The 27,378-nt window shown below is 43.0% G+C and overlaps 2 protein-coding genes across 2 annotated transcripts; both read right to left on the reverse strand.

Moving 5' to 3' along the window:
- Window positions 1–468: 468 nt before the first annotated feature.
- Window positions 469–27,040, reverse strand: LOC137146380 (olfactory receptor 2AG2-like; the record flags this gene model as incomplete). Its single annotated transcript, XM_067537638.1, has 3 exons — window positions 27,012–27,040; window positions 24,007–24,384; window positions 469–1,056 (listed from the first exon to the last, which is right to left on the reverse strand). Coding segments are annotated over exons 1-3 (995 nt in total), but the record flags the coding sequence as incomplete, so codon positions are not given.
- On the reverse strand, window positions 8,412–17,014 carry LOC137146373 (L-amino-acid oxidase-like). Its single transcript, XM_067537629.1, has 7 exons — window positions 17,002–17,014; window positions 15,811–16,034; window positions 14,642–14,748; window positions 11,877–12,078; window positions 10,588–10,641; window positions 9,469–9,599; window positions 8,412–9,256 (listed from the first exon to the last, which is right to left on the reverse strand). Exons 1-7 carry the CDS (start codon window positions 17,012–17,014, stop codon window positions 8,443–8,445), a joined length of 1,545 nt encoding a protein of 514 aa, XP_067393730.1. The 3' UTR covers window positions 8,412–8,442.
- Window positions 27,041–27,378: the final 338 nt, after the last annotated feature.

A 27,378-nucleotide genomic window follows, 5' to 3' on the forward strand; every position in this document is an offset into this window, starting at 1 on the left:
GCACTGCAGTGCCGAACTGATTTTGCAGTCTCAATCTCATTTTCAAAGATCTTTCCCTTTTGTAGATGGGATTTAGGCTCCTACGTCAGTTAAGGCTTGCAACGCTTAGTGCAACAACACCCAAACACCTTTACACATCTGAGACTTAGGGGATTCAGGTGCTGCTGGGGGGGGGGAGAAGGGCAACAGCTAAGCGGTGGTTTTGTGAATTAGGTGGTGCCTAAATGTCGGACTCAGGCACCTAAAGGGCCAATCAGGCACCTACGTCCCTCTTGTGAAACTAGCCCCAGGAGCAAAAAATGTCAAAAAGTGCCATAGAAACGTAGGAGCCTAAGACACATTGATTTTCAGTGGCACTTGGGCTGGTAAGGAATTCTGAAAAGTTCACCCTACAACTAAATCTTTAAGGAAACCCTATCCCTAGTTGAGTAGGAAGTGATCAGACCTGGGACGCAAGCCGTCAGTTACCTTTCATATCCACGTTTCTGACAGACTATGCATTTCCCAACCAATGTTCTTAGCGTTGCTAAGACATCCCTGTTTCTCAAGGTGTAGATGAGAGGATTCAGCACTGGGGTGACAATGGTGTAAAACATAGACACCATCTTGTCCTCCTCCGGTGTGTGGTAGGAACTGGGTCTCATGTACATGAAGATGGCTGCTCCGTAGAACAGCACCACCACGGTCAGATGTGAGGAGCAGGTGGCCAGTGCCTTTTGCATTCCTTTGACGGAGCTCATCCTCAGGACTGAAGAGAGGATGCAAGTATAAGAAGACAGTATGATGGTGGAAGGGATGAGGAGCAGTACAATGCCGCTCACAAAAATCACAGTCTCGTAAGTGGAGATGTCAGAGCAGGACAATTTCATCAGGGTCGGGATCTCACAGAAGAAGTGGTTGATCTCTTTCACGTTACAGTAGGGCAGTCGCATAACAAAAACAGTATGAATCAAGGAATGTAAAGATGCACCAAACCAGATGCCAGCTGCCATTCTTACGCAGGCTCTCTTGTTCATGAGGCTATGATATAGCAAGGGATTGCATATCGCCACATACCTGTCATAAGACATGACCGCCAGAAGGAGGCATACTGCTCCTCCCATGGTTATTGTGAGAAATATCTGGGCCCCACATCCAGCTAGTGAAATGGAGTTCCCTGGGGTCAGGGAGTCCATTGTCATTTTGGGGACAACGCTCAGGATTTGACAGATATCCATAAAGGCCAATTGACTGAGGAAAAAATACATGGGGCTGTGAAGGCTGGACTCCCTTTGGATTAGAAATATGAGGAGACCATTCGCTGACAAGGCAGTAGTGAAGGCAAGTAAAATCACAGCCGTGAGGAAGGGGTGTGTCTCCGCTTGGTTAAAGAGTCCCAGCAAAATAAATTCTGTTGGCAACGTTGCATTATTCCTCTCCTTTTCCTCTTCATGTGGTTTGGCCTGGAGGCACAAGAACAGAGATCAGAACAAAAAAAAAATGTGTGGAATATGCTCACATTGTACATAGGGTAAGCCTGATGAAGTCTTATATACTAGTTAGCATCTCCCTTCATCTGAAGAAATGCCAAATATCTTGGTTAACATGAATATTCTCTCACAGATTTTTTCTGTCCGTGTAGGAGCACCACATCCCTGATTAAGTTGACGGAAGCATTCTCCCATCAAGTTAGCTGTGTCTATGCGATGGCTTAGGTTGGCGTAGCTACGTTGTTCAGGGTGTGGACTTTTCACACCTCTGAATTCCATAGCTATGCCATTTACATGTAGACCAGGCCTACGGCTCCAGTTTGCTTTCTATTTTTTAATTTTTTTTTAAATAACATGTAATTTTGGAAATCTCATCACTTGGGTATACAGCTTCAGGCCTTGTCTATATTTAGTGTTGCTGTGGTTGAACTAAAGGTGTGATTTTAAAATGCTCTTAATAAAATGGCACAAAACACAATTTTAATCTCCCAGTATGAGCTTAGTTTAAATCGAATGATTCAATCATTCAAATGAATTCATTAAATCGTATGGTTCATTAAAATTTGTCTGGGTACGGCTTTTGTTTTGTTTTGATTTGGCTTTGTTTGGTTTGGTTTTTTTGGGGGGGAAAAAGTCCAAACCCCAAAACAGCACACTTTAGATTCAAATGGGATTTTTCCTTTACTCAAAAAGCCATTTTCCACTAGAAAAAAAAAAATCTTTCAACAGATAATTTTTGACTATTTTTGGTCCACACTGTGTTTTTGTCCCAGTTCAACCAAACCAGGTTTTAAATCAAGTTAAATTTAAACAGTGCAACTTTTAAATAAGACCAGAGGCTCTTTTGAGCTTGACTTTAGCATGTTTTAAGCATTCATTAATCCAGCTGAAGTCACTGGGAAATAAGGGTGCTCAAAATGTCTGAGAAACAGCATGATTTTATAAAGTAACCAATGATTGTAGTCACCTTCTATAATAACGAGAACAAGAATAAATTATCTATCTATTTACAGCAGTACCTAGACACTCAACTAAAATCATGGCCCTTTTGTGCTAGGCAATGCACTACACAGGAATGAAACAACCCTGCAGCCTGAGCCCCGTGAGCCCAAATCAGCTGGCATGGGCCAGCTGCTGGTGCTTCACTGCTGTGTAGACAGAGCCATAGAGGCCCGAAAACCATGGTCACTTCTCACTGTAGACTGACATACAGCCTGTGCCATGGAGAGATGACAATCCCCCTCCGAGTCAATTCCTTTTACACAGAAGTTGTAAATATTGCAGATCCTGCTCTGAGCTCTTTCCCACTGTTTGAGCTTTTCTCTAACAAAATATACCTTAAGCTGTGAGTACAGGAAAAGGGCTTGCACAGTGACAATTGCAACTTTGTGAGCAAGACTTTAAGGCAGAAGCTTTCAAAAGGGACGTGTGACTTCAGGTGCATCAGTTTCCTAATGCCCAATTTGAGACACCTCTAAAAATACCTGAATTTCAGAAGGTCAGTGATCAGCACCTTCGGAAAGTCAGGCCTCTGTTGGATGCATTACACCGGGCATGCAAACCTGGAAGCACCCAATATTACAGGTAAAGTTAGTAAATGTTGGCTATAGACTATTGAAAACAAGAAGAGAAACTTTACATGTGCCAGTCGACCCATTGAAGTCAGTGGGACTTCTCACGATGTGTAAAGCATAGTATGTGCATAACCCTTTGCAGAATCAGGGTTTTACACAGCCCCTCCTTCAACACAGGCAGATCCTAATAGCACAAGCTGGGTAGAAGATGTGAGGCACACAAAGTCTATGGTGTTTCCTTCATCAGGATCAGATTCCAAATGAATGAGAAATTAAAATTGATTATATGATATCATAAAAAACAGTCTCTATCTATTTAATATATATTTTAAGACCCTAAAAGTGTCTTATATGTAATCAGTTGCTACCATGATTAATGGTAATTATAATGATTAATTATTTCTATGTAGCATTTCTAATTGTAATGAATGTTCAAAAAGATAATGGGATTATCTGTGAGGTTACGTGTATGATACGTTGTCGTCATCATCATCATCATCGTGACAAAAATTAACTTGAATGTATATATATACTGATAGAAAAAATTATATACTCATGTCTCTGCTATTTTTCTGTAAGGAATTTTATGGACAAGAATGGTGCTTTTCAAAAGACAAAAACAACTACCAAAGCCTCGAGAGTTTGAACACATATAGTCTAGAAACAGAAGAAACCAGTAAGTGCTTACCTCCATCTTCCCATCTTGTTCTGTGAGTAATTGAGAAAGGAGAGAATTTTTCACCTCTTTTGGAAAAATGCTGCTATTTGTTTCAAATCAAACTGTTGTTCTATTGTACTGCACTCTATTATATTCTTAGAATCTATTTGTCTCCCCATTATTCTGGGATCTGGTCATTCATAACCAACACACATTGATGAGCTGAAAATGATTGCAACAAGTAAATAAATAAGCAATCCACTTAAAGTTCTTCTTTGTTACCTTTACTTTTACTGTTGAAGTGTGAAAATACTGCCTTGTAACAGGCACAGGTAATGACTGTTTTAATTAACATTGTATTCTTTTAATATAGAGCAATAATATTCTCTAAGAGAGAAAATTAGTTAAAAATCTTGAAGACATCTATTCCATTTATTCTGAAAAAATAAATAATACCATAAATATTCATGCCTGCACTCTCAAAAAAACAAACAAACCCACAATGATTTAAAAAAACAAACAAACTCCAATCTGTAGGAACTGCAGTCTGTAATCAGTAATCAGAAATATAGCACGAGACCTTTTATATCTGACTCTCTAACATATTTCTAAAGCTACCCCAGTCAATTCCTTGATGATGAAAAATGAACAATAAGTGGTGGAAGGAAATACAGTATTTAAATAGTTTGAGTCAAGGTTGGGACCATTACATCACTCCAGCAGCTCAAAATTAACTATCTAAGGGGAAATATGTATCTAAAATTTACCAGGGGAATATTCTCCCAAGTCTTTAATTAATTTGCAGTTACAGGAGCAAATGTTGCCCTGAAATTTCTTCCCCCTCAGGCACATGCTTTGAAACAGCAAGTTTCTGCTTGTGGTTCTTTGCATTCTTCTGTCGTGAGATCAGACTGAGTTCACAGACCCCCAAAGTGGTGTTGGCCTTCATTTTCAGAGTCAGTAGAGGGTTCTGCGCTCACCCAGCAACACACTCACCCACCCAAATCACAGATCTCTGGAGATTCACAGAGATCTGGGAGATGGGTGGAGTTCAGGAACATCCATTTAGCTGTTTCTTGCTTGGACATTAGCTAGTCTATAGAGTCAGGGTCATCCATTCTGACATCTTCTGACTTCACACTGCTTCTCAGCCTTATATTCTTACCGTGCTTCATGGGCTATCACTAGCTCCCGCATTACCTGGTGCCTCCACTATCCTCTCTATCCCTTCCCCCTAACAGTCTTAGAAGATATCCTGATAGGTTTTGCAAGGGGATGCTGCTTTGGAGAGTTTTGTATTCCAGTCTCCAGTCCTCCCCATCTGTAGAACCCAATCTCTGCAGACCAGAAATTCACTCCTGCACAAGGCTCACTGTTATGTACCCCTTAAGCTCTGATTTGCGGGACCCAGAGCTATTGCAGTGGTGCACAGACCTGTTCTTGACACTCTGCAGAGAGGTAATGTACATGCTTGTTTGGCTTTGCTCATATGACTAGTCCCATTGAAGTGAATGGATCTAATCTTGGCATTTACTTCATAAAAAAAGAGCTCTTGAAGAGCAAAAACAGCAGGAACTAAATTCAGTTCTGATCAAAACAGGCACAGGTCCATTGACTTCAGTTTTTCCCCTATTCTATTGCCAAATGCTGCTAACTGGAAGAAAGTTGCACCGGGCATCCTTAGTCATTGTTTTGAGATCTGTAGTAACTCGTTGCCCTGGAAAGTTTCGCTGAGTAAAGTTAAAGCTCTGGAGACACAGAAAAGAAGAAATAGAAAAACTTCCAGGAACGACTTTGATGGTCAACGTGGTCACTTGTGATCGAAATTCATCTCTGGCCACAGGATCATCCACCGCACAGGAAACCCTCTCATAGTTCAGAGACACCTTAGCAGCATCCACTGCTTCTTTCCTCCCCCTACTGGCCTGGACAGCATTGCTGGGGAAAAAGGGGATGAGCTCTACACCCCAGAGGTCTTTGGGTGCCGCTGTAGGTCATTGGCAGCTGGGATAAGGAATAGCAGGTGTGATTCTCCTCTAGTTTACACCATAACAGGTCTGGGAGAGACAGGTCCCTCAGATTAGGGAGACAAAAAGCCACTTGTCCCACACTCCTTCCAAACTAAACTCAGCGCTTGTCTACACCAATGCAGCTGAGGCGCTTCAGTGAAGATGCTACCTACGCCCCTCCCACTTTTTATCTGTGTTAAGGGCCAGTGATAGGGGATGGGATAGGGGAGAGGAGCGAGCGGGAGGCAGTGTCTCTGGGGAGAGGTGGAGCGAGGGCAGGGCCTTGGAAGAAGAGGCGGGGTGCGGGCAGGGCCTTGGGGAAAAGGGGTGTGGATGGGAGGGGAGGGCAGGAGGGTCAGGGCCTCAGGGATGAGGGGAAGAATGGGGTCAGAGGCCACAATATGGGTACTGGTGGTCCCCCCACTTTTATGGAGCTTCTGGCTGCATCACTCAGGGGTGTAGATTTTACACACCCTTGTGCGATATAATTATACTGACGCAATTTCCTAGTGAAGACCAGGCCTCAGTCCAAACTCAGACACAGCCCAAGATCTGCCTTTCAATAGGTGAGGGCCTACATTTCAAGGTTGGGAACTGTGCATTAGGAACAGCCCAAGGGCAGAGGACAAGGGGGTCCCCAGATAGCTGGCAATGAATTGCAGCTGGCTTAGCCAGTTCAAGTGTATTCCAATTCTATAAAGTCATGAAAGATATCTGATAAGCATCACGAGAGTCGTCATTGTAGAGCTCATGACTCGCAGGTTATAAAGATCATTGCGTAAGGTAGGTACAAACAACCGATGCAAAGTTATGGACATAAACTGAAATTATAATTCATCAAATGTTTTCGCCAGCCATTCAGGATTCATCCCACCCAAGACAAAGGGATGTAGTTTCCCCTTCTGAGAGTTACTTCCAAAATACTTTGAAAGACAATGAAAATGTATTGATCTATCATGTAAACAGATCCATCAAACTAACAAGTGGTGGAGGCAAATTTCACACGATCACAGAGGGAAGAAAATTGACAATCACATGTCTAATGTCCATTCAATTACACAGGGAGTTGAAGCAGGAGGAGACTGGATCTAAATAGTTTTCATTTCATCAGACAACCCCAGCAGGGGAAGAAACAGCAGGGCAATTTCCTTCAAGACAGACTCCATGTTGTCTACTTCACAGCTGGAAATAGGCTTTTAAGTGGAGGTATCCTTTTAGAAGAATCCATTTAAAAGATTCAGTGATTATTCAAGGACCTTGAGAAGTCTTTCAGTCCAGTCCCCTGCACTCAAGGCAGGATAAAGTATTGTCTAGACCATCCCTGGCAGGTTTTTGTTTAACCTGCTCTTAAAACCCTCCAGTAATGGAGATTCCACAACCTCCATAGGTAATTTATTCCAGTGCTTAACTATCCTGACAGTTAGGAAGCTTTTTCTAATGCCAACCTAAACCACCCTTGCCACAATTTAAACCCATTGCTTCTTGTCCTATCCTCAGAAGTTAAAGACAACAATTTTTCTCTCACCTCTTTGTAACAACTTTTTATGTACTTGAAAACTGTTATCATGGCCCCCCCCCCAGTCTTCTCTCTTCTCCAGATGACGCAAACCCAATTTTTTCAATATTCCATCATGTCATGTTTTCTAGACCTTTAATCATTTTTGTTGCTCTCCTTTGGACTTTCTCCAATTTGTCCACATCTTTCCTGAAATGTGGCACCCAGAACTAGAAACAATGTTCCAGATGAGGTCAAATCAGTGCAGAGACGAGCAGAAGAATTACGTCTCGTGCTTACAGCACTCCTGCTAAAACATCCCAGAATGATGTTTGCTTTTTTTTCGCAATAGTGTTATACTGTTGATTCATATTTAGCTTGTGACCCACTATGACCCCCAGATCCCTTTCCGCAGTACTCCTTCCTAGACAGTCATTTCCCATTTTGTATGTGTGCAGCTGATTGTTCCTTCCTAAGTGGAGTACTTTGCATTTGTCCTTATTAAATTTCATCCTATTTACTTCAGACCATTTCTGCAGTGTATCCAGATCATTTTGAATTTTAATTCTATCCTCTAAAGCACATATAAATAAACTGGACTGATATTAAATGCCCTAAGACTTTGTTGATGCAAAGTAAAAGGTTGCCCAGGGATACCTTGTAGAGTTCTAGTATGTGTTAAAACAAAAGAGGATTAAGCTAAAATGAACTAATGCCACTCTACTTCTGAATGAGAGTGTCCACAGAGCTTTCTAATGTGCATTAATGGGCTTTAACATCATATCTGTAGTTATTTTGTCTTAACTTTCCTGAGTGTCCCCATGTGGATGGGCCTGAGATAATGTTAATGAGCTGAGGAAAAAGCCAAAAGAATCCTAGGCTACAGTGTGAGCGTAGCAGTCTACTACTGGCATAGGCAGTTTCTGAACCATAAAGCTTCACCTAAAGCAAAATTAGTGCTGCACTATTTCATTGTGCTTCCCTGTCTGTCTGTATCCATCTATTGTCTTTTGTTATATACTTATATTATAAGCTCTGTGGGGCAGGCACTGCCTTATTTGTTCTGTGTTTTTAGAGTGACACACACAATGGGATCTTGGTCATGACTGAGATACCCAGGTGCTACCACCAACATAACCACAACAACAATAAAGGTGCTTGATGATTAGCAGTGTAAATTTTAATTCCCCAGGCAGTACCCAGTATATTTCTACCTTCACCAAACACCCTAAATCCATTAAAGTTGATTTTCCTTCAGCTCGTTCTGATGCCAGCCGGGTGATATGTTGATAGCGCCATGGATGTTCCTTGCCGCTCTCACAGCAGCTTTCATAGCAGTTTCAATCCAGGCATGAGGGTGGGCTGTGTATTCTCCTGCAAAATAGATCCTCCCTTCATTCTGAAACAAAGCTTTGGAGTAGTCTGTAAACTGGTATGGGGTTAATGAAACATATGATCCCATTGCATATTTGTCCTGGCCCCATTTCTTTACCACATGTTTATCACAGACCTTCTGGATATAATTCTTGGGCAACTGGTGGATTTCTGCCAGGTCCTCCAGCACCACATCAACACACTTTTCATCACTGAGGGGAACGAAGAATTCAGCATCATCATCCCAGGTGTAGGAAGCCAAGATCACCCCCACGCCACTGGAGAAATTGTGGCTGGGATAGTAGATGAATCTCGATGGGCGATCAGTGATTGACCTACCACCATGGATTCCATCCTTCTCCCAAAACTTTTCAGTGCAGGCCAAAAAGATCTTAACGTCCTTTGAGTAGTGGAGGGAGCGCAAGGCATGGGTCTTGTTAGTTGAAAGAGGTGGAGAAAATTTAATATGCCGTGTGGCTTTTGCCGTGGCTGTGACAAGAACATAGTCGGCTGTCACTGAGAAGGGGACCAATGTGCGTGGCCTTTGATATAACACTCTCACTTGGTCATTGTTGTTTAGTATCTTCACTACATTGGAGTGAAATAGAACATTCCTATCCATGTCCTTGTAGAAAGCCTCTGGAAGCTGATCAAATCCCCCAGTGATCTCATCAAAACTGAAAGAAAGGTGGGGATGGGAAAGATGATGGTAAAAGAATTACGTCATCTGGCAACAGTTGTCTGAGTGAATATCACAAAAACACTTAGCTGAAGATGCAATTTACAACAGATAGATGTACTGGAAGATGGATGGATAGATAGAAGATCAACCATAGATACATGTTCTTCCCCATATAAAGCAAGAGATTAAAGATACATTTTTCCTTACCCTTCTTGGAATGCAACATAGTCCATGACAGAATAAAGAAAAGCCAGGTGGAAACTGCCATCTTCATTCAGCAAGTCACCAATCATGTCAATGGCTCCCCTACTTAATTTTCCTTCTTTAATCAAATATTCCTGGGTGGGGAAGAGAGGAGGGGCAGAAATGATGGCTGAAGAGATATTTCATTTCAGATTAACATTGGAATTATTCCGTACCCACAAGTGATAAGCAGATGTCACACCCATTGAGATACAGAGACCCCTTGGCAAAGGCTCCCCTGTTCTTTGCAAACATCTCTCAGCTCAGACCTGACAAACTAACTCCGCCAGACACATCTTACAGGCTGTTTATCCATGAAAAGTAACATGTGAGGTATCTGCAGAAATCTCATAACTTGCCAAGAAGACTCATAATCCTGGCAAGATATTTGTATGGGTAATATTTAAGGAATAATGTATTTATACTGAAAAGATGCTTGATGGACTTGGAGTAAAAATTAGTCACCAGGGGTAAAGTGTCTAGGTGACGACTCATTCAAATAAGAGGGACTTGTCCCCTTCTCCCAGTCAGCCAGGATGGAGAGCAAGGTTTTATTATTCCCTTCCCTGGCCACATCTTGGAACAGATACTTGCAAATGATCAAAATCATGTGGAAGTGCAAAGGACCGTTATAGCAGGCAGGAGATCGCCTGGCTATGAATCAAGACAACAGACTGTTTCAGTATAATAAAATGCGGGGAAAGACACTCTGGATTCATTCACTGTGGAAACTCCTTAAGGCGTGGGGTCCTTTCATGAACAGTTGCATGCTGGTTCTCCAGCCATCTCTGCAACAGACTGAGCTTTGCCGGGGAAGCCTGCTTTGGTATATTGGAAAGGTAACTGCTGATAAGTGTATGCCCAGGTTTGCGTTTTATGCTTTTTTTGTGTTGTAACCATTTGGCCCCAAGAAGATCCACAAGGCAAGCGTGCTGGCTGCACAAGCCAGGAGGTTTAGGAGGATTTGGATGTAATACCTCCTCCCATGCACTGTGTGTACATAGAAGACCAATCCCACAAGGAGTCCCATTTGCTAATGGGAGGGAAGCTTTAGGAACTCAGGCTTACTAGCACGCCAATTACCTTGATGGAAAAGGAGTCATATTTCTCTTTCAAAACTCTGCAGTCTGTTGTCACCTGTGGAACAACCAAGAAAAAAGTCATTTGTTTCATGAGCATGGCTCTTCCTTTGCAGATTGGTTATTTTCCCTGCTTGTGATCATGTACTTTCAGATGTTAACCTAGTGCCTACGCACAAAGAGGCAGAATATGAAATGACTGATTAGATGAAAGAGCTGTTAACAAGATCTTTTTAATGGAGATAAGGAGGGATAGTTTTTGTTTTCCAGTCCTGCAGTTCTCCATCTGACTGAGTTGCTTTTGCTCAGACTTTCAGAACAATAAAATAAATAAACTAAAGGTACAATTTTCAACTCCCATTTTCAGAAATTTTCAGAAATATCTTGAGTATTTAGTATCTTGAGTATTTAGCATCTTGAGTATCTTGAGTATTGAAAGTATTTAGTATCTTGAGTATTTAGGGAACCAGATTGTCAAAGGTATTTAGATGTCTAAAGATGCAGCTAGGCAGCTTTGGGATTTTCAAAAGCACCTAAGTGTCTTTAATCCCACTGAAATCAATGGGAGTTAGGTTGCCAGGAAAAGCTACTGGTGTCATTGTGAATACTCACTGAGAGCATTGCTGGATTTGTTGCATGGAGCCAGAGATAGCTGGTGCTGAAGGCCCAGTCTCAGGGTCTTGGAGACCTCTGTCCCGCCCTGGTAGAATGGTGTGGGTCATTGGAACCCAGCACAGTAAAAGAGTCACTGCCAGGAGACTGGTTACAGGCTGGGCATAGACCAGATCCAGTGACTCAAGTTAGCCTTCCACAAGTGTAATCAGCCATACTACAAAGCCAGACCCAAGGTATTGTGCCCTCCCTGGTGATCCATTCACCCATGTGTCTATTGCGAGGACTTCTGGGGACTTTTTCCATGGGTCTCTGTACTTCAGTAAGCTGAGCCACTCTGTGGTTCTTTCCCTGAGCTTGACTGTATTTCTAGGCACCTGGGGGGAATTGTGGGAAGGCATTGGAGGACTATCAGAACTTGAGGGGTTTAGCCTGCATCTTCACTGCACAGTGCATTGGTTACCAGCTCAAGTGAAAGCAGACACTGGGCTCTAACCCATGCTCTCAGCTATGCCAGCTAGCCTGTGTTGGAAGGACTACTAAATCTTGAATTGGAGGGTTTTGTGTGTGGATGTGAGGGAGAGAGGTGAGGTTTAAGGCCAACATCCAAGTAAAAGCCCAGGCTCACTCTTTAGTGAAGACATATCTACAGTGCACAAGTCCTTTCCACAACACACTTACTTTATCCAGTGTCTGATCATAAAGTTTACTGGCAGATTTCCCCTTCTCAGAGGGATGCACAGGGTATTGCAAGATATCAGGGTTGCGTTCAACATCTCCAGATCTTGCCCTGACATTGTTAACTAAATACCAGCCATTGTCATCCGTATTATAGAATGGGTTCAGTTTAAGTTTAAATTTGGTAATAAATTCACGCACAATCCTAAAGAAAAAAGAGAGAGGAAAAAGAGAAAATTGCCAAAATGAGAAAGAACATTATACGTTTGTTCATGATTCTAAGCACGAATTGCCCAATACTACCTAAGTAAAGGGCATTATTTGTGTGTCATATGACCCCAAATCCATATTTTACCAAATCCACATTGAACCATGCTTTGCAGGCAATTTCATTGCTTTGTGATAAAAATGTTGATAACCATGTCAATCACATTTTAAAAATATGTTCCAAATAAAAATTTTAGTTAAATGTGTCATAAATAATTTTGCTAAAAACTGAAACAAAAATATTCACTAAACATTTGTTTTCATCCCAAAGTGGGATTAAAGGTTCTGAACAATGTATATTTGGAAATGTCAAAACCTTTTGACATTCTCAAATCAAAAATTTTCATACTGGTTGGTCGACATGAAATTAAATGTTTATCTGCAACTGCTTGAGCAGCCAGAGTGACTTATGGGAATCGTAGTTCAGATGCTTTGTGCCCCTATGGGTTAGACTCCATGGTCAGACTACATCTCCCATGATGCACAATGATTTCTCCCTCTGGCTGAGCCACCAAAGTGCACGTCGGGAGTCCCAGCCCCCTAAGGGAGACATGACGAACCTAAACTGCAACTTCTGTGAGGTTCTGGGGCAACTCATGAAGACAGAAATTAATGTTGACTGAACCCAAATAAAAATGAAATGTGTTCTTTTGATTGTCCCAACGGAAAATATAAAAAAATTCTGTAAAATAAACATGTTCCTGTGGAAAATTTCAATTTTGCAGAAACCACATTTTCCATAGAAAACAGCATTTCAACAAACATTCCTGACCAGCTCTGCTCATCGTAGCCACTAGAGAGGGATAAAGAATATGTTATCAAAGTTACACACAGGCACAAAACACTGCAGCTAATAGGCCCACAGTGCACAATGAAGAATTGAATTGTCCCCAAATTTATGAATAGATCATCCCATCATAGTCTTTTCTTCCTACAGATCCTCAATTCAAAGGGACAGAATATCTGCTGCTTCACTCCTGAAGTAAACTCCCCTGATGTGCACTGTCCCTGCATAGCCGTCCAGTACCACAAGCCAATGCAGGAATGATGAAAACACATCCCTGACCCCTTTGGATTGGCCGGTGTCACACTAGACACTAATAGGGAACAATCTTTGCACTCAGGTTAATTCAGGGAATGCAGCTTTTGTGCAAGGGTGCATAGGGAGGGAAAACGACCAGGTAATATTTCTCTTGCATCATGACATCTAATATATACCATAACAATGTGAAACATGTTCTATATACAACTATATCACTAAAATATGTGTCCACACAATTTTTTTTCTTCCCATTCACTCTTCAGTCCTTCCTCCATTCCTCACTTTTTTATGAGTGAAATAACCTTCAGTTTTGCAGCTAGATTCAAATAATAGATTTTAATTGCGTTGGTTTAATTCTTGACATGGAGTTTATAATCAAAATGGGCAGCCCCTTTCTTTAGAAATGTGAAGGACTAATTATTTTTTATATTCATTTGATAATTTAAATCCAATCCAAAATTGAACTTGTTGGATTTGTTGATCTGATACTGAGTTCATTTAAATTTGATAGCTGTAATTTTTTACTGTTAGATTAGTTTACTATCGTTAATGATACTGTTGGTGACATTCTGTTGATTGGATTTTAGTTTGTTTAAAAAAAATGTCTCCCAAAAAATTATTAAACTGATGCTAAGTCATGTTTTTTTCAATAAGCAACATGGATCCAAAACCTTTGAGGACCTGGCTGGTTACCAGCGGGTCAGTCTAAAAGCTGCACAGCTCCCCCTAATAAGTCCTCAGAAAGCCCTTTAAAAAGTCCATAATCCTAAACCAGCACATTTTACAAAGAAGGTATGAAAGGAATCCTGGCTGGAAGATTGCAGGCTGGGGTCTCTGTGGAGCCAGAACAGTGGTAGTTTGGTCTTTTATATGCTAAATTCCAAACCTTCAGATATTTTGGGTTTCTTATAAATTCTTATTGATTTCCTGGGTTGTTAATTGTTTTAGTTTATTCCTGTTCTAGCCAGATTTTTCCCTTCTTTTACTGATATGCGAGCCCAACCTTAATGTTTACTTTACAGCTCAGTTGTGATGTGGTTCTGCAGTCCAAGAGCATACCAGGGACTTGATTGTGATTCTAATCTCTGGTTCCACTTTGTTTCAGTGAGAATGAACCTGGGCCAATCCTAGGCCCTGGGCCCTCAGTGCTGTTTTTATCTGCAGTGGCTGGTGGAATAGATTGCCAGAACTCAATCCACTCCCTACCTCCACCCGCTTCGTCCCATCCCATCTATGCAGGAAGAGATAAAGATCCATAGAGATTTTTCTCCTTGCACACAAACTGACTACTTGATGCAATGCAATTAATCCAAACAAGGAGGCGAGGAAGCATTTTAACCAATTCAAATTTGAGCCTTCAAAGATGTTTTTTTCTAGGAATTATCATAAAAGTATTAAAAATAGGGCTTCCGCTGTTCTGAACAAGGTTGGTGGCTGAGGAGAGAAAACTGTATATTACCTGTGGTCTCTTGGCAAACGCATGGCTCCCAGCTCTGCGTACCAATCTCGGTCCCTATAGGTCAAGATGCGTCCTCCCACACGCTCACTGGCTTCTAGAATAAGGACCTAGGAGCAAAACACCGGTCATGATTTTCAATCCCTTGCTGGTTACTAGGGGCTGTACATTTCTTTCTTAAACGATAGGGGTTGATTTATCCCATGTCCTTTCTTTTGCCAATGGCCATCAAAGAAAGAAAATTAATATTTTATAAAAGTAATTTCAGGCAGTATGTAAGCACTCAGGACTTGATGCAGGAAAGCAAGTATGCATATGCTTATCTTGAATTTGAACTCCATAGGACTTCAGCATGTACTTAAAATTAAGCATGTATTCAAGCACATTTTCAGAATTGGGCTGTATTCTTGAACTGGGTACTCAAGGAATACATTCCGATATGGAAGTTTTCATAGTAATAGTAACCTTTTCCATTTATTGTTATACTGGATTTTCAAACAGCGAGGTTTTAAACCAATTAAGCACTTAAAATTTAAATATACAAGCTATATCCATTGGCTTTCCCAGCCTTTGGGGCCGTAGTTATGGGTAGTTTTGAGAGGGGCAGTAATGGACACATAGGCAATCTATAGGGATAAATGAATTTCAGTCTTTCCCATGGCCCACAAGAGAGCCAAGACAGTAGTTCCTTCTATGAAAAAAACAAACCAAAACTAACAAAACAAACAAACAAACAAAAAAACCAAGGGTGAAAATTAAAGTTGCTATGGGATACTAACATCAGTTTTCAGAGGTAAAGAATTTTGTCAAAAATATGTGAACTATTGAATCTTTTAGAACATTTCCTTAACTAATAACTATTTCCATAAATTGTAGTGACTGGAATTTTTTTACTTGCAGCATTCCCTTTCATATAGCTATGTTATTACTTCCCTAATAAGCTTAACTTCAAGTAAATGAACATTTTGTCTGGAAATCAAAATAATAGAAAGAAATTATCTTTCTTTCTTTCTTTCTTTCTTTCTTTCTTTCTTTCTTTCGCAATTCACCTAGTTTACTTAAATTCCCCTTCTTTTGCTCTTCAGCTACTGCTTACTCTATAAAAAAAGAAATGATAAAAACTATTTCAGAAGAGCATTGACTCCCTGGCTTCTCTTGGTCATTATAATTACCTTGCAACCAGCATCTCTCAGCAGTTTGGCAGCAGTGAGTCCACTTATTCCTGCCCCAACGATTACCACCTTCTTTGAATAACATCTTTTTTCCAGTCCATTTTTGGCAATAGCCACCAGTTCTTCATAGTCAGGGTCAATAAAGCATTTTTCCCACTCCTTCAGCTTGTTAGGGAAACTCTCCAAACTTGGGATTGCCACAAGGAGGAAGAGCTGAAGAAATACTAGAAAGAGTTACGCAAAAAAAGAAAAAAAAAACAAAAACGAACAGATGACACATATGGTGAAGCAACTCACTCTCTGAGACCATGCAGCTCAGCAACATCACTGACATGACTTTCTTCACTTCTAGGGAGAGGCTAACAGCTTCAAATGCAGAGTTTTGTTATACTAACAAACAAGGACTGTTGTTACGATCAAATACAATGAGCGTACAAAGCCAGGGAAAGGAACATAACATACATAAGAACAGCCATCCTGGGTTAGAACAGTGAACCGTCTAACCCAGTATCCTATTTTCCGACAGTAACAAATGCCAGATGCTTCAGTGGGAATGAACAGAACAAGTGGATCAATTGATTCATCCCCTGGTGTCCATTCCCAGCTTCTGGCACACAGAGGCTAGGGACACCTCAGAGCATGGCTTTGCACCCTTGCCATGGTGACTCAAAGGAACAGTTCCAAAGAATCCCAACAAGAACTTCAGTAGCATCAGGACCTTGATTTTGAGTAAATTTATTTCAAATCTCAAAAGCTATTCTTCTCTGTACAAATAAATATGTTTAGCACTGAATTACATATAACCTTATTGTCCCTTCACTTGATGAAAATATAATTGTTCTATTCACATTTCTAACTGAATCTAAGCACCATGCCACATCCCTGGAAAGAGCAAATATATTATACCCATGTCCCACAGTAAAATTGATTTACTGTGTAATTGAGACCAAATGCAACCTGCCATACTGGTACTTTTTTTCTCTCCTAAATTCACACTGGCACATTTAAAGAGGAGTAGAAGATTTTTCCGGGAGAAAATCAATTGAAATCAAGGAATTAAAAAACAGAAAAAGGATGGTGATAAGAGAGAGAAAGATGTGAAACACGAAAGCCAACTGAGAAAGTAAGATGTGCCCAAAAGAACAATATATCCCATCAGTCTGAAAAAGCTCAAAGAGAAGTTTCACTCACAGAACCTGTCCATTTCAAATGGTGGAGGAAGTCATCAAGTCAGCTCTCTCATTTCATGAACACTTTTATGTAGGCTGGCTGATAAATATCGTAGTGGGAACTGCCCACTGTGTCTAATGAAACTGTGGCACAGCTGTCACATGGTCATGTAAGGCCTCCAACTGTGATGTGCTCAGTATAGCCTATGGGTTATTCTGAGCTGAGTCAGCTCCTTGTAGATACATGAGACTTTGGAACAAAGGAACTGTGATAGGCACTGTTCCTTATGTCTTCCTCCACACCCCTTTGAATCTGGCAGCCTCCCATTCTTTCCTGAAAACCACGCCACAATTTCTTCATGAACCCATAACCCTCTGTCATTAATGTTGCACTGCTTACCTGAATAGTGATTGCAGTGCTTTATGGCCTTCTTCATAGTGACGCATTGGACACATCATACAAACTATTGCTTAGACTAATGGCACAACAAAGACACAACTTCTCCAGACCTTATTAAGGATCCTGCCCCCCAAAGCGATCAGGACACTCAGTACCTCACTGGATCACTGGTTCTGTGGAGCACCCAGTTCTCTAAATGCCATATGACAAACAGCTAGGGCATCTCCACATACAAACTTTTGTACACCGAGGTCATGTAAATAACTAGGATTAGGACAGTGAACATGCAGTGCTCATTATCGGAGGCAGATATATATGAAACAAGCAGCAAAGCCAATTTTCTGTGATGCATTTTTGCTATAGTCTATGTGATAGGGGCTACCGGAAGGTAGTAGAAGGACGCTATGTTAGCCTAAGAATGGCCAAGGCCCTGTTCCCCTAGCACAGTGGTTCTTAACCTTTCCAAATTACTGTGCCCCTGAAGCCTGAGTCCCACCCCCACGGGGCTGAGGTATGTAACATAGTTTCATGGCGCCCTGTGGCTCCAGGCAATTGCCTTTCTTGCCACCCCCAATACCAGCTCTACACTTGCAACCCCTCTAAACCCCCAGGTTGAGAAACACTGCCCTAGCAGCTGCCCAAGGTTTCCCTCAGGCTGATTAGGGCCAGCTGAGGCCAGGGTCAGCTGAAACCAATTAGGGTCAGCTGAGCCCAGGATTAGCTGAGACCAATTAAGGGCCGCCTGGGAGCAGATAAAAGCTCCCTGCCAGGCAGGCAGGGTGCTTTTGGAGTTTGGAGATCTGGAGCTTTGGAGAGAAGGGACAGGGGTCATAGGGAAGCAGGGGCTTGCCTGTTGGAGTGGCCACTTAGCCCCAACGGATACCAGGGTAGGGAAGCAGCCCAGAGAAAAGACTTATACAGTGCCTTATAGCAGCAGCCAGCCACTGCTGTCAGCCAGGGTCTCTGGGCTGGTGTCTGAAGAAGAGGGTGGGATCGGACCCCCTACCCCAACCTTAGAAACTAAGGTCCCGAGGGCACTGCTCGGCCTGTGAAGGCTTGTAGGAAGATGGGGCAGAAGTGAGATGGCTGCCATCTTAAGACTGGTGGGAGCCCCAGGTGGCCATTTTATACCCACCGCATTTGAAAAAGCGCTCTGCCCATGGGAGCACGAAAGCCACCCTAGCACATCTACAAAGAAGAGAAGGGACAAAATTCACATAGAAACAGTCATGATGATACTCAGCACTGCCAAGCCTAACTTTTATGAGCCTAGAAAATCCCAGGATTTCACAAAGCCTGAGTTTGGTGTCTAGGCTTCCTATACAACAAATGAGGAGAATAAGGCACCTCAGAATGGGGTTCAACAAACCCAGTGCATTAGGCAGCACCTCACCTAAACTAGTTAATGGGAGATGCAAAGCCCAGGGGTGCATGCTGTCTCAGAGACAGGCACCTGGAAAGAAAGATGGAGGCACTTCCATCTATCTGGGATTTTCATCTGCAAACCTGATCTCCGCATTAGACACTTGCAGCACGTATGGGGTTTTCACAAGAAGCCCTGGGGGCAGTTGAGGGAGAGGAAAGAAGGAACAGCAGCAGCCTCACAATTTCTGACAGTCCAGTTACACAAAATGGCATTAACTGTATGTAATGTGCTTTCAGAGGCAATGTGGGAACTCCTTGCGTAATCAGGAAGGGATGAGTCAAAGCCATTCATATTCCTAATAGTTACTCATTCTTCTTACTTTGCAATCATATACCTTCTTGCATAACTTTGTACGTGAAATGCCAAGACTGCCAAGGGGATGACTGGGCTGTAGAGAGGAATTGCATGCCTGCTCTCCTTTGCAATTGTACTGCAAAACAGGAAATTTTCTGTTTGTTAATGTAAAGGGTTTCCATTCATTGCAGGTGAGCCACCTTGTAGCTGGGTCTGGGAATTAGTCCTCACCCCTTCTGGCACCCCCGTCTATTGGTTGCTCATGATGTGAGTGACCTGTCTATGCCTAGGGCGGCTCATTGAAAATGCCCAGGTCAGGGCAAGCTGCAAAACAGAGAGCAGATTCTCCCAAAGTGGGGGTTAAAACTGCAGTCAGATTCACTAATCAGTCACAAAGCGTGCTCCTGATTCCCCACACTGGTTATTAAGAAGTTACAAGAAATACACAGCCCCCTGTATTGCATTTCAGTCTCTGGCCTCCAATTAGCAACTAGATCAAATAAAGTGAGGAGTTTTTAAATAACTCTATTCACTTTTACCAGAATATTCTCCTGATCCCCAAAGGGTCAGCCACATTACCAGATCAATATGAGTTTGGATCTTACTCAAAATACCATGCTGCCAGCCAATCCTTTAGTTTATTATACAAGGAAAGAAACAAACAAGATGAGAGATGTTAAATGATCAAAGCAATCAGATACATACAACTGACTTCAAAGTCCATCTTTATTAGATTCTTAGCAGTATGGGAGTTTGCAGTCTTGTACAGGTCCTCTGGTGTACATCCAGTACCTGGATGGGTCTCAGTCCTTTGTTCAGAGCTTCAGTTGTAGATGAATTGATCCAGAGGTAGGAAGCAGAAATGAAGACAAAATGGAGATGGTGCAGAAGCCTTTTATAATTTCTCTCATAAGACTTGTACTTCCTTTGTCTCAAACACAGCCACATGGCATGGAAAAGCCTCAGAATCCCCTGTTCATTCTTTCACTGGATTCATTGTACATTTGAGATCCCTTAATGGGCCATCAAGCAGGGTGTGTCACCCAGAAACACAGCACAAGTTTGAAATACAAATATACCAGACATCTTTAGAACTCATAATACAAAAATGATACATACATACAAACGTGCGTATCAATCTTAGCGAATCATGACTTTTCCATCGGTACCTTGCAAGGCATATCCTATATGATATCTATTGCAATTCTGTAATATTGGTATCAGTAATATCATGAAAGGTCAGACATATTCCACACAGAATCACAATGTGGTTCTCTGTGCTTGGGGTGCTCCCTGTTTGTGACTCTGGCCAGGTCTCTAATTTGTTCCCCCTATCAGGGTAACAAAGTCCACCAGAATAGCTGTCCAGACACTGTCTCAGACAGTTTTCTGTTCCAACTCTCCCAGTCCTGTGTCATTTCCCAGTGGCTGGTAGGGGAACCCAGGTCCACCCACTACCCTGGATTCCAGCCAAGGGACCCTAAGACTAGCAATCTAGGTCTGCTCAGTCTCAGATCTTATTGGGGTCCTTCCTATCCCACCTCTTTATCTCCTTGTCGATCTCTGGTTTAACACTGGAGATACCTCTGGCTCCCCATGGATACCTCACCCCTCTGTGCTCTTGTAAATCTCCCTAATTTAGGGCATGACCCCAGGACTTACTCTCCCCCTGGATATCCTCTTTCTCCCTGGCCAACTCCCTTTCCCTCTAAGTCAAAGAAGTCCTTGAGCCTCCGCTCAGTGGGCATATCTTCAAGATGGCCACTGGGATGAAAATGTAAAAGACCAAGATCTGGGATGATCTCAAATGCATCCACACAGGCCAGCTTCAAAAAGCACCTCATAGAAGCGGTGGTTGGTCTTATCCTGGCTGCAATAGGACAGAGTCATGGTGAAGCTGGTGTATGTTGTGACATATAGAAGCTTGCAGGCCTAGGACCCCATTGCCATCCTGACGCAGATCAGGAAGGAGTACTCTGGAACCGGATCTAGGGGTCATAGTGATCAAAAGCTAAATATGAGTCAAGAGTGTAAACACGGTTGCAAAAAAAAAGCAAACATCATTCTGGGATGTGTTAGCAGGAGTGTTGTAAGCAAGACACTAGAAGTAATTCTTCTGCTCTGCTCCACACTGATTAGGCCTCAGCTGGAGTATTGTGTTCAGTTCTGGGTGCCACATTTCAGGAAAGATGTGGACAAATTGGAGAAAGTCCAGAGAAGAGCAACAAAAATGATTAAAGGTCTAGAACACATGACCAATGAGGGAAGATTGAAAAAATTAGATTTGTTTAGTCTGGAGACGAGAAGGCTGAGTGGGGACATGATAACAGTTTTCAAGAACAAAAAAGGTTCTAACAAGGATGTAACCTTTCTGCCAATTGAAGTCAGCAGCAATGAGGGCTGGGTTCAACATCTAGGGGTTCCTTTCAACAATACAACAAAAAATGAGCTTGAGCCCCCACCCAGTCATGTGGGAAATTATACACCACCCCTATGGGTGCCTTTAAAAGGTGATACTTCCCCTCTCTCAAGCACAGAGTCTGAGTGTAGAAAGAAGACTGTTTATTACAAGGAGGGAAGTAACTCGGCATTAATTTGGAAAAAAAACGCAAGCAGGTTTCATAAATATAAAACCATGAGCAAAACCCCCACCCCATGTTGGGTGGGGTCCTTTGTCTCTCCTAACGGCTGAGCGAGGTTATATTTTGGCCTTGGTCACTTTTATAGCCCTTTAGTGTTTCTTTCTCATGCCTCTCTTTACCCCCCTTGCTCCTCCCATCCGGTTGCTTGACATTGCTCTGGCGTCTGTCTTGAAGAGGAGTCAGAGTTATCCTTCATTAGTACGTTATTCATATATCAAACCCTCACTACACCTCAAAACATTTTAACTACCTCCCTTATCTCTTCTCACAGTAATAAAGAAAACCCATCTGGTTGTGGGTAGGTGTAAAAAGTCCCCTGTTGTGGGCGGCAATGGTGGCCCTCCCTCGCCATCAATCTCTGAGGGAAGCCACACCTCCCGGTGCCTGCGCCCTGTGGGGAGTCCGAGCAAAAAGGTGACAGTCTCCAGCCCTTAGTAGGCCAATCCCCGGTTCCAGGCCCCGGCCTTTAGGCAGGGCAAGCCATGCAAACGGGGAAGTAGTCTCGGGCCCTTGGCAGGGCGAGCATACAGTTCCAGGGCCCAGCCCTTAGCCAGGGCAGGCCAAGCAAACGAGAGAGTCTCTAGCCCTCTGTAGGGCAAGCAAGCAGTTCAAGGCCCTGGCCCTTAGGCAGGGCGGGCAAAGCACACGAGAAAGTCTCTAGCCCTCAGTAGGGCCAGCACCCACCCTTATGGCTTGGTCCTTAGGCAGAGCAGGCCAAGCTGAAGGGAAGCAGTCTCTAGACCTCTGTGGGGCAAGGAGCTAGTCCAAAGCCCAGCCCTCTGGCAGGGTGGGACAGGCAGTGAGGAAACAGTCTGTAGGCCTTAGCAGGGCAAGTAAGCAGTTCTGAGCCCCGGCCCTTAGGCAGGTCGGGCAGGCCGAAAGGAAGCAGTCTCAAGCCCTCAGGAGGGTGAGGAGATAGTCCAAAGCTTGGCCCTCAGCCAGGGTGGGCAAGCAGTGGGGAACAGGCTCTGGCCCTTCGTGGGTGATCACCCCTAGGTCGGTGTAGGAAGGGGGGAGGGGGACGCAGGCCTACCCGACTCCACTGCATCCCAGCCCAGGGCCCTGGTAGTGATGGGTTGTCCCGTCACTGGGTCAGCGGGGCTCCAGCCGAAACGCGCCAAGTTGGGGCAAGAGCAAGCTCAGCCGGACTGTAGTCGGATGCCTCTGGGCTACTTCCTCCCACTCTCTCCCTAGAATACCTGGTCCCTTGAGTCACTCCCTGTCTCCTCGGGGCGCTCTGCCTGAGGATAGTTCTACAATCCTGTGGCCTCATCGCTCAACGGCAGCCCCGGGAACTCTTTGGAATCATCCGTGGAGGGCAGCTCCTCTAGGTCGCAGGGTCCTGGGGTCTCATCTGGCTCACACGGGGTTGGCAGCTCAGGTAGCATCTCCAGGTCGCAAGGCCCAGGTAGCTCCTCCAGGTACTCAAGGCCCCAGGCAGTGGACAGCTCCGGCAGCCTCTCTTCCGTGTAACAGTCGGGTGCAGGCCCAGGCACCAAGGGAGAGACGTCTTTCTCCCTTGGCCGCTTTGCCCTTACTGAGTGGGAAGGCCGGCCTTTTATACTTTCCGTCCACCTACCTGCTTCTAGTCCGGTGGTGCTGTACTCCCGGGCTCCGCCCCCCAGAGAGAGTTTGGCTCTCCCTCACTGTCAATCTCCGAGAAAGGCCACACCTCCCATCTACAGTAGGCAAAAGTAACACACAGGGTCTTTGTTCTGTTCTTTGTTTATATATGTATCCCAAAAAAACTCAGATTTCAAGCAGGCCCAAAATTCTATACACAGGCCTTGGTACTTATACAAATCTAAATTTTATACTACCATTCCTAACAGGTGGGTGTGCTCATGCAAATACAGTCTGGCCCTGATTCCTGTTCCCCTCCCCCTAGCGAGCTCAGCGGAGGAGAGCTCATTCAGATCCTGCTTACAAGAAAGAGGGAGAAAAATTGTTCTCCTTAATCTCTGAGAATAGGACAAGAAGCAATGGGTTTAGATTGCAGCAAGGGCAGTTTAGATTGGACATTAGGAAAAACTTCCTAACTATCAGGGTAATTAAGCACTGGAATAAATTGCCTAGGGAGGTGGTGGAATCTCCATCAACTGATATTTTTAAGATCAGGTTAGACAAACACCTGTCAGGGATGGTCAAGATAATGCTTGGGCCTGCCCATAAGTGCAGGGGACTGAACTAGATGACCTTCCAGTCCTGCGTTTCTATGATTCTGTGATGAGGGTGCAGCACAATAGGTGTCAATTGGCCAAGTACCGGTGATAGGCCGTCATGGCATAGAGGATGCACTTGGTTATCCCCAGGAAGAGAAAGATGTACATCTGGGTGAGGCTGCCAGCGTAGGAGAGCCTCTTCTTCCTGGAGAGGAAGTGGAACAGCAACTGGGGCATGGTAGTGTTGGCACAGCCGATGTCCAGGAAGGAGAGGTTAGCCAGGAAGAAGTACATGGGCATGTGGAGTTGGGAGTCAGTCCCAACAAGGACATTGAGGAGACTGCTCCCAAGGAGGGCCTCCAGGATGATGACCTGGAAGTCCACAAGGAGCAGCAGCTCCATTCTCTGCCCACTGGAAAATCCCAGCAGGATGAAATCTGACACTGAGCTCCTGCATCTGGAGCTGTCATCCAAGCAGGGTCTACATGGACATACAGGAGGAAGTGGAAGCATTACTCAGGTGTAGGGGCAGTCTGGATGTTTTACTCTGGTTAAGGCTGAATTTCTTTTGTGTGGGAATACCAGGAGATGAGATGAATAAGCACATACCTGGCCTCTCTGGCCAAAAACCTCTCTTTAGGGCTTCCCAGAGTAGGTTGGCGGAGGGACGGGGGGACGGAAACTTGCAAGAACCTATTGATAAATTCCATCCACCTATTTCCCCAGGGTCCTTTTGCAAAGGTCTCTACTGGTATGAGCATAAATGCAGCTCAACTTAACAATTTGTCAGAGTGCCAGTTAGATTTTCAAGCCCAAATGTAACAAATAAGATTAACCTATTTTAGAAAATATTATAGTCGATATTTGTATGAAATTTAATAAGGCCATCCCTCTGCAGTTAGTCCAGGGAGTCTTACCTTACTAATTTTAATGTGAAGATCTTCTCAGGTCAACTTTTACCTTGGACAATTCTTCTCAAATCAGAACATGTTGTTATTCTTAACCAATCAAACAGTTTTATTAATTCACCAAGAAGCATATGTGTATACAATCAAGAGTTTAAAGAAGATTTGTAGATTGTCTGGATACCAGATGTTCCAGGCATGTACCGAGCACAACATACTGTCTTGCAAGCAATTGACATAGCCTAATGTTGGGGCCAAGCATAGAACAATCAAATCACCGAGATTTCTCACTACATTTACTTACAATCATCAATTATCAAATCTTTAGGACTTCTAATACAATTAATACACATTAAAAAACTCTCAAGGGAAGGGAATAAAAGTTGCATTTTGTCTCATGGACTCTGTGACTGTACTCCGGCTTAATTCCTGCCGCTTAGTTTGAGAGGGACTAGTTTCAAATAGCAAAAGCAATTGCTTAAAAATAGAGGTGTGTGGGAATGGAATTTTCCATTCTGTGACAAATCTCAGAAGGAAGAAGGTACCCGGGCTGCACAGACAAGGATCCTGTCCACTCAAGATGCCATGCAGGCTGCCTCATGTCCAGGACCCCTTATAGATTGCATACCAGCTAGCTAGCTGGCAGGTAGGTGGGTGGGCTGGCTGGCTGCCCGCTTGGCATCATAGAAAATTTTGTTGGAAATAACATTTTCTGACAGAACATTTCAGTTCCCTCAAACCAGCATTATCCGACAGAACTCTGTGCTGTCAGAAAATTTTTCAGCCGGCCCTTCTTAAAGGTATTCTTTGAGATTCCCCTTAGGCCAACCAATGTGGAGTTTTAAAGGAGAAACCGGCATATGGCATTATTTAGTAAAACCCTAAAATTCAGTTCTTTAAGGGGTAAGTAGAGAACACAGACTAATGTAGCTAAATTACAGATATTTATATTAAATAAAACAAAGAGAAATACAGTCTCTGAAATGATGTCTCACCATTGCCTCTTAGTCCTGGTAACCTTGGGAGGAGGGGAGAGATGTCCTCATTGGCTGGTCCAAAGTATCCAGTCTCCCCTTCAACTTTTCAATGGATACAATGACTGTGAGGTTCCCATTCCCTGGCCTTTTCTGGGAGTTAGTGGAGAATGGTTATCTTCTTAGTTTCTATGGCACATTTGTCAACAGTCTCTAAGATTCCAACTGTTGTAGTTTCTCTTCTACTTCTGTCGATGTCCAGTAGTAGACACTGGCGTATAACATTGTATTTTTTTTCATGTTGGAAGGTTTTTTGTTTTTTTTTAGCTTCGACTCATTTCACAGACTGTATTTTTGTATTAACCCACTCTATTAATTACAATTTCCCATTTAATCAATTCCTCTTAATATTCAAAACTATACACATTAAGTGCTTATTCCTTCCACTATTTCCCTTTTTTTCTGCTATGCAATTCATAATTATTTCAGAGTACAACAACCATTCAAAAGAAAAATATATATAGTTCCTCTATATCTTAGATTCTTTGATTATATCTGATACGTTTCATTTAACATTCTTTTGGGGTTGACAACAGAATAAGAGACATCCTATTGGTGGAACGAGACAGGATATCCACATGTAGAGAGATAGTGTATCAGATTCTTAAGGCAGACTAGAGTATAGTTTTATTTTTTTTCTTTTGTTTGACTTTTTTTAATTTGTGGTGAAAGGAATGTGGTTCGTATTCTGGGATATCAGGACATTTGACCTCTTCATCCTTCAGTTTCTTGGAGTTAAACAATGAGTTATTTCTAGTCAATTCAATCCTTTAGCTTCCTCACACATGTCAGGAATTTAGTGAACTCAGAGGAGATAACGGGCCAGTCTACTCAGGAAATAAGGCTTTTACCCTTACTTGTCCATTTTCCAGAAAGGTGTTTCAGTAACAACAGAAGAGAAAAAGGATTCCCCTATATTTCTGAGAGATTTTTGCCTCAGTATCTAGCAGTAGTTTGACGATCTTATTTACACATCCAAGAGTTTATTCCTTTACAGGGATGAGCGAGAGAGAACATAGGAACTATTTTGTGGTAAACAGAGTTGGGTGCAAGTTTTTGATGTGTCAATGAGAGAAGACTGGCTTGAGATTTTAACCTTGCAATATTAGAAATGACTATAGTAATTAACGATATATTCAAGGGATAGTCGACATCTGCACACATCATACATGATTCCATCCATGTTGACCATGACCATGACCATAAACAGGCTCAAAGATGAGGTTATCGGTTTCCTGCTACAAAACAAACATTTCACATGGGACAGATTGTGTCACGCAGGCACAGCCCTGAACAGGGTGGGATGGAGAGCTACTTATCCCATCCCAGGAGAAGCCTCCTGAGAAATTTTGCCTCTGGGGGACTGCAAAAGCATTGCTGCCAGATGAGAGATCAAGGCATGTGCTGTTTTCTGCAGCCTTTCAGTTCTGCCCCTCCTCCTCTTTGGCGAGTGCTAGTATAGCTGATGGGATCTGCAAGGGCTGGACTTCTGGTTGGCTCTGGAAGTGGGAGCTAGAACCGTCACTGTTTACCTGC

The sequence above is a fragment of the Emydura macquarii genome, unplaced genomic scaffold (assembly GCF_026122565.2).
Source record: "Emydura macquarii macquarii isolate MOO-44397 ecotype Brisbane River unplaced genomic scaffold, CSIRO-AGI_Emac_v2 contig_440, whole genome shotgun sequence".
NCBI lineage: Eukaryota > Metazoa > Chordata > Testudines > Chelidae > Emydura > Emydura macquarii.

Excerpts from the sequence above, each read along its gene's own strand:
- LOC137146373 (XM_067537629.1), bottom strand. Across the intron at positions 14,749-15,810 it reads TGAGAGATGCTGGTTGCAAG|GTCCTTATTCTAGAAGCCAG; the intron begins GTAATTATAATG and ends TTTTGCTCCTAG. Across the intron at positions 9,257-9,468 it reads TATGTTGCATTCCAAGAAGG|TTTTGATGAGATCACTGGGG; the intron begins GTAAGGAAAAAT and ends CCTTTCTTTCAG.